General features: G+C 44.9%; 1 protein-coding gene across 1 annotated transcript; it reads right to left on the bottom strand.

Moving 5' to 3' along the window:
* Window positions 1-5779: 5779 nt before the first annotated feature.
* LOC144497003 (beta-2-microglobulin-like) lies at window positions 5780-10400 on the bottom strand. The gene is made up of 3 exons (XM_078217678.1): window positions 9463-10400; window positions 7680-7952; window positions 5780-6525 (listed from the first exon to the last, which is right to left on the bottom strand). Exons 1-3 carry the CDS (start codon window positions 9515-9517, stop codon window positions 6515-6517), a joined length of 339 nt encoding a protein of 112 aa, XP_078073804.1. The 5' UTR covers window positions 9518-10400; the 3' UTR covers window positions 5780-6514.
* Window positions 10401-14707: the final 4307 nt, after the last annotated feature.

Below are 14707 nucleotides of genomic sequence, written 5' to 3'. Positions count from 1 at the left end.
AGTGAACTCACAGGGTCAGGCTGTGTGGAGTGTAACTACAGTCTGGGAGTGAGTTCACAAGGTCAGACTGTGCACTATAACTACAGTCTGGGACTGAATTCACAGGTCAGACTGTTTACAGTATAACTACAGTCTGGGACTGAGATTATAGGGTCATAGAGTAACTACAGTCTGGGATGAGTTCACAGGGTCAGACTATGTGCCAGTGTAACTACAGTCTGGGAGTGAGTTTGCAGGGTCAACTTATTCATGTTGTAACTGCAGTCTGTGAGTGAGTTCAATGGGTCAGGCTGTGTGAAGTGTAACTACAGTCTGTTAGTGAGTTCAAGGGGTCAAACTGCGTGCAGCATAACTGTAATCTGGGAATGAGTTCATAGAATCATGGAAACCCTACAGTGCAGAAAGAGGCCATCTGGCCCATCGAGTCTGCGCCGACCACAATCCCACCCAGGCCCTACCCCCATATATTTACCCCATATACTAATCCCTCTAACCTACGCATTTCAGGACACTGAGGGGCAATTTTTTAGCATGGCCAATCAACCTAATCCGCACATCTTTGGACTTCACAGTGAGTGAAGTTCACAGAGTCAGATTATTTGCAGTGTAACTACAGTCTGGGAGAGGGTCAAACTGTCATCAGCGAACCTACATCCGGGAGTGAGTTCACAGGGTCAGACTGAGTGCAGGTTAACTGAAGTCTGCGACTGAATTCACAGGTCAGACTGTTTACAATATAACAACAGTCTGGGACTGAGGTCACAAGGTCATAGAGTAACTGCTGCCTGTGAGTGAGTTCACAGGGTCAGATTGTGTGCAGTGTAACTAGAGTCTGGGAGTGAGTTCACACAGTCAGACTGTGTGAGGTATAACTACAGTCTGGGATTGAGTTCACAGAATCAGGCTGAGCACTGTAAGTGCAGTCTGGAAGTGAGTACACAAGATGAGACTGTGCAGTATAACTACAGTCTGAGAGTGAGTTTGCAGGGTCAAATTGTATGCAGTGTAACTACAGTCTGGGAGTGACTTCACAGGGTGAGACTGTATACAGTGTAACTACAGTCTAGGGGAGAGTTCACAGGGTCAGACTCATCAGTGCCACTGCAGTCTTGGATTGAGATCAAAGCATCAAACTGCAGCACATTGATAGTCTGGGAGTGAGTTCACAGGGTCAGATGGTGCATTGTAACTGCAGTCTGGGAGTGAGTTCACAGGGTCAGATGGTGCATTGTAACTGCAGTCTGGGAGTGAGTTCACAGGGTCAGATGGTGCATTGTAACTGCAGTCTGGGAGTGAGTTCACAGGGTCAGATGGTGCATTGTAACTGCAGTCTGGGAGTGAGTTCACAGGGTCAGATGGTGCATTGTAACTGCAGTCTGGGAGTGAGTTCACAGGGTCAGATGGTGCATTGTAACTGCAGTCTGGGAGTGAGTTCACAGGGTCAGATGGTGCATTGTAACTGCAGTCTGGGAGTGAGTACGCAAGATGAGACTGTGTGCAGTATAACTACAATCTGAGAGTGAGTTTGCAGGGTCAGATTGTGTGCAGTTTAACTACAGTTTGGGAGACAGTTCATAGGGTCAGACTGTGTGCAGTGTAGCTATGGTCTAGGGGAGAGTTCACAGGGTCAGACTGTGTGCAGTGTAGCTATGGTCTAGGGGAGAATTCACAGGGTCAGACTGTGTGCAGTGTAGCTATGGTCTAGGGGAGAATTCACAGGGTCAGACTGTGTGCAGTGTAGCTATGGTCTAGGGGAGAATTCACAGGGTCAGACTGTGTGCAGTGTAGCTATGGTCTAGGGGAGAGTTCACAGGGTCAGACTGTGTGCAGTGTAGCTATGGTCTAGGGGAGAGTTCACAGGGTCAGACTGTGTGCAGTGTAGCTATGGTCTAGGGGAGAGTTCACAGGGTCAGACTGTGTGCAGTGTAGCTATGGTCTAGGGGAGAGTTCACAGGGTCAGACTGTGTGCAGTGTAGCTATGGTCTGGGGAGAGTTCACAGGGTCAGACTGTGTGCAGTGTAGCTATGGTCTAGGGGAGAGTTCACAGGGTCAGACTCAACAGTGCAACTGCAGTTTTGGAGTGAAATCAAACTGCAGCGTATCTATAGTCTGGGAGTGAGATCACAGGGTCAGACTGTGCAGTGTAATTACAGTCTGTGAGTGTGTTCTGTTAATGTGATGACAGGGTGAGACCGTGCACAGTGTAGCTACAGTCTGTGAGTATGTTATGGTAATAAGATAACAGGGTCAGACTGCTTACAGTGTAACTACAGCCTGGTAGTGAGTTAACAGGGTCAGACTGTGTACAGTTTTACTACAATCCAGAGTGAGTTCACAGGTTCAGACTCTATGCAGTATATCTAGTCTTGGAGTTCACAGCGTCCGACTGTGTGCAGTGTAACTACAGTCTGGGGGAGTGTTCACAAGGTCAGACTGTCATCAGTGCAACTACAGTCTGGGAGTGAGTTCAAAGTGTCAAACTGCAGCGTATCTACAGTCTGGGAGTGAATTCAGAGCATCAGACTGTGGTGTTTCTACAGTCTAGGAGACAATTCACAGGGTCAGACTTTGTGCTATAATCTACAGTCAGCAAATCAATTTACGGGGTCAGACTGTGCAATGCAACTGCAATCTGTGAGTGAGTTCACAGGATCAGACTGTGCACAGTATAACTACAGTTTAGGAGACAGTTCACAGGGTCAGGCTGTGTGCAGTGTAACTGCAGTCTGGTTATAGGTTCACAGAGTCAATTACAGTCTGGAAGTGATATTGAAAAGTCACAGTGTAGTGTACCCTGGGTGTGAATTCACAGGGACAGACTGTGTGCAGTATAACCACTGTCTTGGCCACAGTTTGCAGAGTCAGACATTGTGCAGTGTAACTATAGTCTGTGTGTGAGATCACAGGGTCAAACTGTGGGCACTAAAACTACAGGCTGGGAGTTCACAGGGTCAGACTGTATAGTTTAGCTGCAGTCTGCGACTGAATTCTCACATCTGATTTTGTACAGTATAACTATAGTCCTGGAGTGAGTTCAGTGTCAGACTGTGTGCAGGATGACTACAGTCTGGAAGCAAGTTCACTGGGTCAGATTGTGTGCTGTATAAACAACAGTGTTGGAGTGAGTTAGGGTAGCTTGGTGGTACAGTGATTAGCACTACTGCCTCACAGATCCAGGGACCCGGGTTCAATTGGATGACTGTGTTGAGTTTGCAAGTTCTCCCTGTGTCTGTGTGGGTTTCCTCCGGGTGCTCTGGTTTCCTCCCACAGTTCAAAGATGTGCAGGTTAGGTACATTGGCCATGCTAAATTGCCCCTTAATGTCCAAAGATGTGTAGGTAGAGGGATTAGCGGGGTAAATGTGTGGTGTTGCAGGGTTAGGTGGTCCTGGGTATGATGCCCTGTCAGAAAGTCGATACAGAAACAATGGGCCAAATGGCCCTCTTCTGTACTATAGGGATTTTATAGGGAGTCTAACTGTGTTCAGTATAACTATACTTTGGGACTGAGTTCACAGGGTCAGACTGTGTGCAGTGTAACTACAGTCTGCGAGAGTTCACTGGGTCAGAGTACCTGCAGTCCGCGAGTGAGTTCACAGGGTCAGAATGTTTGTATGTCAGTATAACTACCGTCAGGGACTGAGTTCACAAGGTCATGGAGTAACTAATTCTGGGTGAGAGTTCACAGGTTAAGACTACGTGCAGTGTAACTGCACTCTGGGAGTTAGCTCACAGGGTCAGGGTGTGCAGTGTAACTACAGTCTGGGAGTGAGTTCACAGCATCAGTCTGTGTGCAGTATAACTACAATCTTGGTGTGATTCACAAGGTCAGACTATGTACTGTAACTACAGAGTGGAGCGGGTGAGTGAAATCTTCCCCCTTTTCCTCCATGAGACAACAGATACACAGAACTACTGTCTGAAAAGGCCTAGCATGTTACTTAGTTCAAAGGCAATTACAGATGGACCAAGCATACATGGGAACCACCACCACCGGCAGGTTCCTCTCAAGCCACTCACCATCCTGACTTGGAAATATATCCCTGTTTCTTTGCAGTTGCTGGGTCAAAATCCTGGAATTCCCTCCCTGATGGCATTGTGGGTCAATTCACAGAACATGGACTGCAGCCATTCAAGATGCAGCTCACCATCATCTCCTCAAGGGCAATTAGGGATGGGCAATAAATGCTGGCCAGCCAGCCAGCGACGCTGGTCCCACGAATGAATAAAAACATTCTGGCCTTATGGGCAACACGCACATTTATAACAGAACCTTTCTTTAAATTGTATATTAAAGCACTCTGAGCATTAAAGTATTTTATTTCCTGCACAAAAATAAATAAATAGCTTTATTTGACATTTTAATTTCATGTTACATTTATGCAGGCATATCGTTGCAGGGCATAGAAAACTTTTTGTTTTGTCTGTACATCTAAGACTCTACAAACCCACCATTAAAAATGTACTTCCTACCACTGCAACATGACAGCGCCTGTGTCACACCAGCTTCCATTGTATTCCTTAGTTTATCAGGAACTACAATGGAACGCATACCCCCAGAGAACCCTTCACACACACCTGGCCTTCCTTTGAATCCAGTTCCCATCAGCTCACTGCCATTTAACTGTGTTCACCAGGACACCAGTGTGGAACTGCTGCTCAATCAAATCTTTGTGTTTATTTAGTCTAGGCCTTTGTTATTTCTAACCTCAAATAGGCAAATACAATCTTGGACAGACTTCCATCTTTGTCCCTCCACGTATTCCATGTCATTTAAATCTTTGCTGCATTTTACTATCTCACACCAAATTACATGGGTGGTCGGACTTAGTGGCCCTGTGTTGACCAACTTCGATTTTGGCAGCATGGTTGCACAGTGGTTAGCACTGCTACCTCACAGCTTAGGGACCTGGGTTCAATTCGGCCTTGGGTGACTGTCTGTATGGCGTTTACATGTTCTTCTTGTGTCTGTGTGGGTTTCCTCCGGGAGCTTCAGTTTCCTCACTCAGTTTAAAGATGTGCAGGATATGGGGATTGGCTATGCTAAATTGCTTCTTAGTCTTCAAAGATGTGTAGTTTTGATGGATTTGTCATTGTAAACATGTGGGGTTATGGGGATCAGGCTGGGGAGAGGGCCTGGGTGAGGTGCTCTGTCAGAGAGTTGGTGCAGACTAGAACAGGCCGAATGATGACTTCAGCACTGTGGGGATTCTATGATGATATTAAAATTCTTACCCTTGTATTTAAACTCCATCCATGGCCTCATCCCTCCTGATGTTTGCAACGTTCTGTTCCACAGCCCTCCCAAATACCCGTGGTTCTCCAATTTTCATCTTGGCACCTCTCCAGTTTTAATTGCTGCACCATTGGGGCCATGTCTTCAGCTTCCAGAGGTCCTGAGCAATGGAATTTTCTCCCAATCCTCTTTTTCCTTTCAAACATTCTTAAGATAACTTTTTGACCAAGTCTTATTTGGCTGCGTTAAATTTTGATTGATAATATACATATGATTGGCCTTTGGAAGTTTTATAGACAATATATTGATACATATTGTTGTTGTGGTTCTGCCTGTTAGTCCTGAACCTGCATGTTTGGAACATCACTGTAAGCAGTGGGATCAATCCCTCAATGAGCAGAGGCTTCCTCAGTGAGTTATCACCTAGTTCTTTCTAGTCTACTACCTTTAAAATGGACATACAAGTCTGGGATTACTCACAATAACACTAGGGCGAATGAGCTGTTTCTTCTCTCCAGAGTAGTTAAATGAGACAACAAGGGAGATAAAGAGAAAGGTTTTATTCACACTGATAAGCTTACAGATAATAGAATTGCATGTGAAACAGTAACATTCCAATCAAATTATCAATATATGTGCCCACAAAATTACAAAATAATGAGCACTGAGCGTCTATGATTTGCAGAACATGCTTCTAAAATTAATCTTAGGTAATCTCTGTAATATGCCAAGTCCAAGTATTAAAACAATGATGACCCAAACACTCAAATCACAACAGTGCCGAGATTTTGTAGCACATTGAAGGATTTCTCAGGGTAAATCTGCAGGGTGGGATGGGAAGCCAGGTTTTATTTCGGTGGCAATATATCCCGCCAGGCGGGAAGGAGCGGTAAAATGTGGCAATTTTAAATCAACTGAGTCAACATTTTAGAACTTTAATGACAGAGAAGCGAAAACCCTCAGAAATGGACACAAAGCTGGGGCGTAATTTACAGAGATTACAGGACTAAACACAAACTTACTTCCTACCACTCAGAATAGTTTAAGATGTCTAATCAACAGCATTAAGTCACTGATTTCCTATAAAATTTAACATTTGAAAATAGGTTGAAACAAAGTGATTTGATCCCCTGAAGTGGTTGATTCATCGACTAGCATCATCCAATGGCTGCAAAAGAAGAAAAACACAGGCCGTCGAATTGAATTTTGTGCTGCAATATGTCCCATCAGTAATCATTGTTGCTCAGTTGCAGGACAGTGCTTACCTCTGCAGTGACAGGCTAGTATCTGTCTGTGGGTGGAAGCATAGAATAAAACATCATTAGTCTGTGACCAAAACCTACAGCTGGCCACCAGTCACTTGGTCTTCATTCTGCATTTTGGAACATGGAAATTACCAGTTGGAAGATCAAGGTATATCTAGCTTTCCCACCACCTTTTTGGTAGTCACATGATAATGAAACTGTTAACTAGTCAGCAATTAATCACTAAAGAATAGTCTCCACGAAACTCACTGTGTAGTGAACGTTGGGATCCATATGTCGAAGCATTCATAGTGAGCCCAGCTGATGATACAGCTTTTCGGGCGTCTATTTCTTCTGAAACAAATCCCAGATGGGTTTGGCTGAGCACCAAGGCTCTTGTATGGATTACCTCAGCAGGGGTCTGTCTGTTCTGATAGGATGAACTGGAGTGTTTGCTTTGATTATTGACACCTTTGAAGTTAGAATAAGTTATTCTTTGATTTTTTTTGGAAATGTCTTTGTGTTTATCTGGATGAGATTAAGAGGCGTAAAGTCCAGTAAAGCTTTTTTTATTGACACGACTGACTGATAGTTTCATAGGGTTGTAAAAATAAGTTATTTTTAAATAAAGTTTCTGAATGTGCATGTTTTTCCCTCAGCGTTTTAACACTTGTCATTGTTATTATAAAGTTCATTAGTTCTTTACACAGTGCATACCGGTCAAGAGGATAGGGAAGTGGGCGAAAGTGTGAAGGACAGAGGAAGCAAATACTTTTAATACAATTGTGGCTAAGTCCCAACGAATGGAAGCAGGCCTTCTAACCATTCCATTGACAAATCTAGTTTCTCCCTGATTTGAAAACGGCCGGCACTTTAAACTCACCTTATTGACAACAACCGGTGTTGTATAAAAAGGGGTGTGGCCTCCTTCCCTTTGTTGCAACACCACTCAACTGAAGGGTTTAGGAGTGCACTGCCCTGCACAGTTCTTACCCGGCCTGAGTCGGGCAAGACAGGAATGAAAAATGTTAGATAAGTAGGGGTGGAGTGGCAATCCGACACACTGATTGTCACTTCGTGGAAGTTACATGTTTTGGATTAAGTTTACAATTGATGATCTGGTACTACAGGTGGAGACAGTATGTGTGGAAAGAGCTTGTGTAGATGCAAATTAGTCACGACGAATAGACAGATTACTTACCAAGCTGAACCTCTCTTAAATTACCATTGTGTTCCACCTTACAGGAATACTTGATTCCATCCTTGGGGACGATTTCCACAAACTTGGTGAGTTTGAAGCTCCAATCAGCCTCAAAGGAGAGGTCAGACTGGTTGGCATTGGATATGGTTTTTCCATTCTCCAGCAGCTCCAGCTTGATGTTGGGGGGGGTGAACTCTTTGGCATGGCAAAGCAGCACATTGCTTTTGCCCTCCTCAATGGGTCTGTAGGTGTACACTTGGACATTTGGAGAACCTAAGGGATAGAGCAGAGTAAAGAGCAAATTAACAAACTGCACTCAAATTCTTCATTGACTGCGGTCTGTCTTCTTGGTACTGAGGCTGGGAGATATCCAGACACTGACTGGGATCTCTCAGTCCCAGTCTCTGGGATACATCTGTACACTGAATTGGATCACATAATTCCAGTCTCTGGGCAATATCGCACACTGACGGGGATCTCTTGGCCACAGTCCCCACAAGAGCTCTGTACTGACTGGGCTGTCTTTGTCTCAGTCGCTGGCAAATATCCACTGACTGGGATCTCTCCTAGCCTCTGGAAGATACCCATATGTTGACTAGAGGAATTTCTCTGTCACAGTGGATGGGACATAGACTTAAGAGAGAGAAAAAATGTTGAAAATGCAACGAAGAGTGGCAAAAGATACAAGATACTGAACACAAAATGGGCAGTGCAAGATGAAAGATCAAAGTAAAAGTTTGAACTGATAGCTGGATAAGAGAAAAGGGCACTGGATACAGGAAACTAGAAACAGAACATTCTGGAAATTCCCAGCATGTCTACGGAAAGAGAAACAGTTACTATTTCAGCTTGCTGAAGAGTCATCATCTGAAACACTAACTCTGTTTCTCTCAATACTTCCAGATTGCTGAGCATTTCCAGCATTTCTTTTCCTGATACAGGACGTACAGAAAACTGAGGGTGGAGTTGAAGAAGTTGCATTCTGATGAACAAAGTGCCTGGTTTTCATGGGACTTCTGGTCACGAGGTCACAACAGCACAAACCCAGTGTCTCTTAACTATGGCTTTACTGTGGCAAACTCACACATCATCTTCACAAACACGCTTACACTATCGCTAACAGCAAGTCTTGTGGATGTGATCTCCATGAAGTCAACAAAATGTTATCGGGGGAGGTGAAACAATGAAACATTGCCACAGTCCCAGAGGACTCTCCCTTTGAGAGAGAGAGAGAGATGACTGGTTACGATTTAACCCGAGGATCACCACACCTCAGGCGTGGAGCAATAAAGAGCTTTGAAATATTGATCAAGACTCTGCCCTCCAGAGTGCTCCCCCTTCAGAAAGTAATGAGTTCCTCACCATGGCTGTGAACCGTAAGTGAGGTCCTTCACTGACCCGATACACAAGACTCAATCTAGCTGGTCCTTTTCTCCCGACGTCTGTGTGGGTTTCCTCGGGTGCTCCAGTTTCCTCCCATAGTCCGAAAGACGTGCTAGTTAGGTGCATTGGCTATGCTAAATTCTCTCTGTGTACCCGAACAGGCGCCGGAGTGTGGCGACTGGGGGTTTTCACAGAAACTTCATTGCAGTGTTAATGTAAGTCTACTTGTGATACTAATAAATAATAATTTAAAAAAAGGAATGGGACTGAGGAGAGAGTTCCTGCAAAGAGAGGGGAGGCACAGAGATGGGCCTAATGGTTCTCTCTCGAATTAAAATCTCCTATACTCTGCTAAGCGGCCGCGCATTCACCCCAAGAGCTCCCCAGACACCAAACTCACTTATAGCCAGGCACAGGGACACCAGCAAGGACAGCACGGCAAGTTTCAGCATCATCGTTGCAGGTTGACTGCGGGCTCTGGGGTTGAAGTTAAGATTCAGTCCGGACTCCGATCCTCACTCAGGTAACTCTGGCTCTCCGCTCGCACTTCTGCCCCTCGCTTCCTGGGCTCCCGAATAAACTGTAGCAAACAAGCAGCGCTGCACCAATCAGAAAATCAGCCGCCCCGCCTGGCACCGCCCACCATCCCCTTTGCAGCCAATCGCAATATTGGGCCCATTGCGGGTCACCGGTCTCCGGGTAAGAGACTGCTGTACAGTTTGTGAAACGGACAAGTTTGAGTGGGCGGGTCTGCAGCAGCCGTGAAAGCGAAACTGGCTATGGAGCAGCAGAAAGACTGATCTCACCCAGTCACAGACATGTCCAGAGGTTAGGGTACATGTACACAGAGCTAGTGAACATGGACAGAAATACAGGAACATTCATACAGACATAGGAACATGCATTCATAAAATAATCAGATTGCAGAATGAAGCTGTTCGACCCTTCGTGTGAGTGCCGGCTCTCTAGAAATAACCCAGCTGAAGCTTCACTCCCCGCAACCTTGTCTTTTTTCCCTTCCGGCAATTAATTATCCGTAAGACACGATTCAATCTGCTCCCAACACACTCAGACAGACCACTCCAGATCCGAACAATTGGCTGGGTAAAAACATGTTCTCCTCAGGTCGCCATTGCTTTTTTTCACTAAATCACCTTAAATCCGTGTTTATCTGCTTCCTGATCTTTCCACTAAAGGGAGCAGTTTTTCTCTGTATCTACCCTTCCAGGGGCCCCAGTGGTTTTGAATTCCTCTCAAATCTCCTCTCCGCTTTTTCTTTCAAGGATGTGCAGGTTAGGTGGATTGCCCATGCTAATTTGCTGCTTCGTGTCCCAAGATGTGTAGGTTGGGGGGGATCAGCAGGGTAGATATGTGGGGTTATGGGGATAGGGCCTGGGTGGAATGCTCTGTGGTAGAGTTGGTGTAGAAATGATGGGCTGAATGGCCTCCTTCTACTCTGTGGGGATTCTTTGATTCTCTAAATAGAACAGCCCTAGTGTTGCTGATCTATCCTAGCTGGAGTTTTTCATCCCCTGAACCTTAACTTCCTTGTTTCTGTACTCTATGCCTCCATTTATAAAGCTCAAGATCCCATATATCACAGTAGCTTGTTTCTCAACCTGTCCTGCCACCTTTAATGATTTGTGTTGTACCTGTTAATTCTCAGATACTTTCGACCAGTTTGCTTACTCTAAGGTTTTACCCCGGTGTCCTTATTTGCAAGATGGACAAAGGACATACACAAGTAAAGGTTCAACAAGTTTATTAATAATAACACTATCAACCCTTAAATTACCCACATAAAACAAAAGGATACCCCAGATTCAAGCGTACTACCCGCAAAGATGGTTTGGTTAAACTGCAGGCCCGATTCTCTGAGTCCCTCTGGTCTGTCATCATGACGGTGAATCTCGATGGCAGCTTCTTTCTTTCTTCCTTCCTTCTCTGGCCAGTCTTCCAAATGGTGAAGGTCACCTTCTTCGTCGAGTCTTCACTGCTGGTGTGTTTGAAAATGTGTCCCTTTATCCCCCTGCCTGCTTGCCTTTCCAGAAGCTTCTCTGGCTTCCGGCCAATGAGGTCCCAGGAGGGGGTTCCAATACCCAGTGGGTTTCTTGATGTCTGCCTGACAGGCCACCAGGGTCCGCCCCCAGGTGTCCATCTACATGCTGTTGCTTACATGTAACCTGTTATCAGATAAGCTAACTGCAGGAACTCTGGGTGACAGAAAGTCTGGCCCGATCTGGGCTTCTAACAATAGGCCGGTGCATTTCAATGGGGTGCAATGATCTCCTGCTAAGTATCAGTAGAGTGCAATGACCTTTGATGGGTGATTGATGGGTCAGGCCCAGACATGTTTGTGTATTTGTACAATTGGCCTGCCCGAGGTTTGACTGTGTTTGATTTTAATATGCCCAATTCTTTAATTTAGGATATCCAATGTTATCAGCCTTAAAACTAGGCCCTGTTTATATTACCACATTTGCATGCATATGCGTCCAGGTTTCTCTGCTCTTGCACTCCCTTTAGAATTTATTTTAAGTTGCCTTTTCTCGTTCTTCCTCTCAAAAGATATCGCTTCAGATATTTCTGCATTAAATTTAGTCTGCCATATTTCTGTCCATTTCCCCCAGCTGTCTACATCCTAGTCTATCACTACTGTCTTCGTGCGTCACAATACTTATAAATTTTGTGTCATCTGCAATTTTTGAAGCTGGGCCTTTGAACGTAAATAAAGGAACCATAGAATCCCTACACTGCAAAAGGAGGCCATTCGACCCATTGAGCGAGCACCTACAACAATCCCACCCAGACCCAATCCCTGTAACCCTATGTATTTACCCTCATATTGAGGAGCAATTTATCATGGCCAATCAACCTAATCCTCACACCTTTGAACTGTGGGAGGAAACCTGGAGCACCCGAAGGATACCCACACAGACACATGGAGAATGTGCAAACTCCACACAGTCACCTGAAGCCGGATTTGAACCTGGGTCCCTGGCGCTGTGAGGCAGCAATGCTAACCACTGTGCCGCCCCAGTATACACAGTAAGAAGTCTCACAACACCAGGTTAAAGTCCAACAGGTTTATTTGGTAGCACAAGCCACTAGCTTTCGGAGCGCTGCCCCTTCATCAGGTGAGTGGGAGTTCTGTTCACAAATAGGGCATATAAAGACACAAACTCAATTTACAAAATAATGGTTGGAATGCGAGTCTTTACAGCTAATCAAGTCTTAAAGCTACAGACAATGTGAGTGGAGAGAGGGTTAAGCACAAGTTAATGAGATGTGTATTGTCTCCAGCCAGGACTTTAACCTGGTGTTGTGAGACTTCTTACTGTGTTTACCCCAGTCCAACACCGGCATCTCCACATCATGGCCGCCCCAGTATACACAGCAATAGGGAGCATGTAACACGTGCCCCTAGCCAAGCTGTACAGTACAGCTACAACACTGGCACCTAGCCAGCAAAGTGGAAAATTGCCCCAGGTATGTTTTAGACCATAAGACCATAAGATATAGGAGCAGAATTAGGCCATTCAGCTCCTTGAGTCTGCTCTGCCATTCAGTCATGACTGCTAAGTTTCTCAACCCCATTCTCCTGCTTTTTCCCTGTAACCTTTGGTCCCCTCACCAATCAAGAGCCTACCTATCTCTGTCCTAAATATATTCAGTGACCTGGCCTCCACAGCCTTCTGTGGCAATGGATTCTAGAGATTCACCACCCTCTGGCTGAAGAAATTCCTCCTCATCTTGGTTCGAAGGGTAGTCCCTTTCTTCTGAGGCCGTGCGTCGGATCCTAGTCTCTCCCAAAAAAAACTAACCAGCTAGCCCCATTCTTCAGCCCTACTTCCCTAGTCCTCCAAATTCATCACTTTCAAATCTGTATCCACCTCCTATGGAATCTGCCTCCACCACTCTCCCACACAGCACATTCCAAATCCCAATAACTCTCTGAATAAAGAAGTTTCTCCTCATCTCACTCCTTGCTCTCTTGCTGACCATCTTGAAATTGTGACTCTCTAGTCACTGATATACCAACTAGTGGACACAGAATATCCTTCTTTATTCTGTCAAAATTGTTCACAATTTTGAACACCTCAATAAGCTCACCTCTTAATCTTCTCTGCTCCAAGGAGAATAATCCCAATTTCTCTAATCTTGCCTTGTATCTAAAATTCTTCATTCCCAGTGTAATTCTGGTAAATTTCCTTTGCACTCTCTCTAGGGCTTTAATATCCTTCCTTACATAAGAAAGGTGCCCAAAACTGAGGGTACGGAGGGTGGAAAAGTTGGTGGAGGAGGGGGTTGGTGGAGGGGCGAATAAACTTATCACACTTTGAGAGGATTGAATCCTTGCTCCTGATGAATTGTATCCAAGATGGATTACATCCATGCATATTAAAATAAGTTCTGGAGGTAGAACAAGTTCAGGGAATTATAGGTCAATTAGCTTTGCCTTAACGGTAGGAAAGGTAATGGAATCCTTACTCAAAGGTGTATTACAAACTGATCAATAAATGGAAAATAGTAGACAGATTAGATGGCATGGATTCGAAATGCAAAGGTCATAAGTGACCAAATTTCCTGAAATCTTTGAAGAAGTTACAAAAACAATAGATAGGGTAATTAATTTGACATAATGGCTTCGACTTTCCTTTCCAAGTAGCGATGAATGTGAAGATGTTCACTGCTATTAAGGACTATAACAGTACTGCATTTTCTGGTGATCTCATTTGCACTAAAACTGGAATGTTGTGATGTGCCCTGATGGGCTCTGGAGATCTTCATGCTGACCTTTAAAGCAACAGTGACCCAGTAATGAGACAATTTTGGCTATTTTCCCACAACTTGCACTGATTTTTTCAGTAAGAAATTATACCTGATAACTACAGAATTTTTTTTCTGTTAGGGCATATAAAGACACAAACTCAATTTTCAATTTGTAAATTGAGTTTGTGTCTTTATGTGCCCTGTTTGTGAACTGAAATCCCACTCACCTGATGAAGAAGCAGTGCGTCAAAAGCTAGTGGCTTGTGCTACCAAATAAACCTGTTGGACTTTAACCTGGTGTTGTGAGACTTCTTACTGTGTTTACCTCAGTCCAACGCCGGCATCTTCACATCCTGAAGAAAGATCAGAGGGACTCAAAAATGTTCACTCTGTTTCTCTCTCTACTGATGCTGCCAGACCTGCTGGGTTTTTCCAGCATTTTCTGTTTTGTTTTTAAGAAAAGGGAAGCATGCATGAACTGGGAAGGGCAAAACTAGATCGTCTCCCCCTCCATCTTTGGGCATCTCCCGGTCAGTGCTCAGGGCAGTGGTTCTCAAATGTGGGTCACATCCCCATGGAACAAATGTAATTGGGAGTTACAGCTGATATTGGCTCTGAGGTCCCAACACCAGCTCACGCCCATTTTTGTTTCCAGTTGTAGTTTACAGGACAGGAGGGAGGGAACCACCACCATCTCAAGTACAACTGGGGATGGGCAATAAATGCTGGCCAGCCAGAGGCACCCATGTCCCACAAATGAATAACAAAAAAAGAATGAGCTCCAAGGTCCCACATCACTGCCTCCATCAGTATATGCCCACAGGCCCTTGTTTTATATTTGGCCCGGGGTTCACTGGGATGGGGGACAGGGG

Source organism: Mustelus asterias, chromosome 8 (genome assembly GCF_964213995.1).
Source record: "Mustelus asterias chromosome 8, sMusAst1.hap1.1, whole genome shotgun sequence".
Classification (NCBI taxonomy): domain Eukaryota; kingdom Metazoa; phylum Chordata; class Chondrichthyes; order Carcharhiniformes; family Triakidae; genus Mustelus; species Mustelus asterias.
The sequence above is the reverse complement of the archived record's forward strand: the minus strand, read 5'-3'. Positions and strand labels throughout refer to the sequence as shown.

Excerpts from the sequence above, each read along its gene's own strand:
- LOC144497003 (XM_078217678.1), bottom strand. The coding sequence starts at position 9,517 with ATGATGCTGAAACTTGCCGTGCTGTCCTTGCTGGTGTCCCTGTGCCTG. Across the intron at positions 7,953-9,462 it reads GTCCCTGTGCCTGGCTATAA|GTTCTCCAAATGTCCAAGTG; the intron begins GTGAGTTTGGTG and ends TCTATCCCTTAG.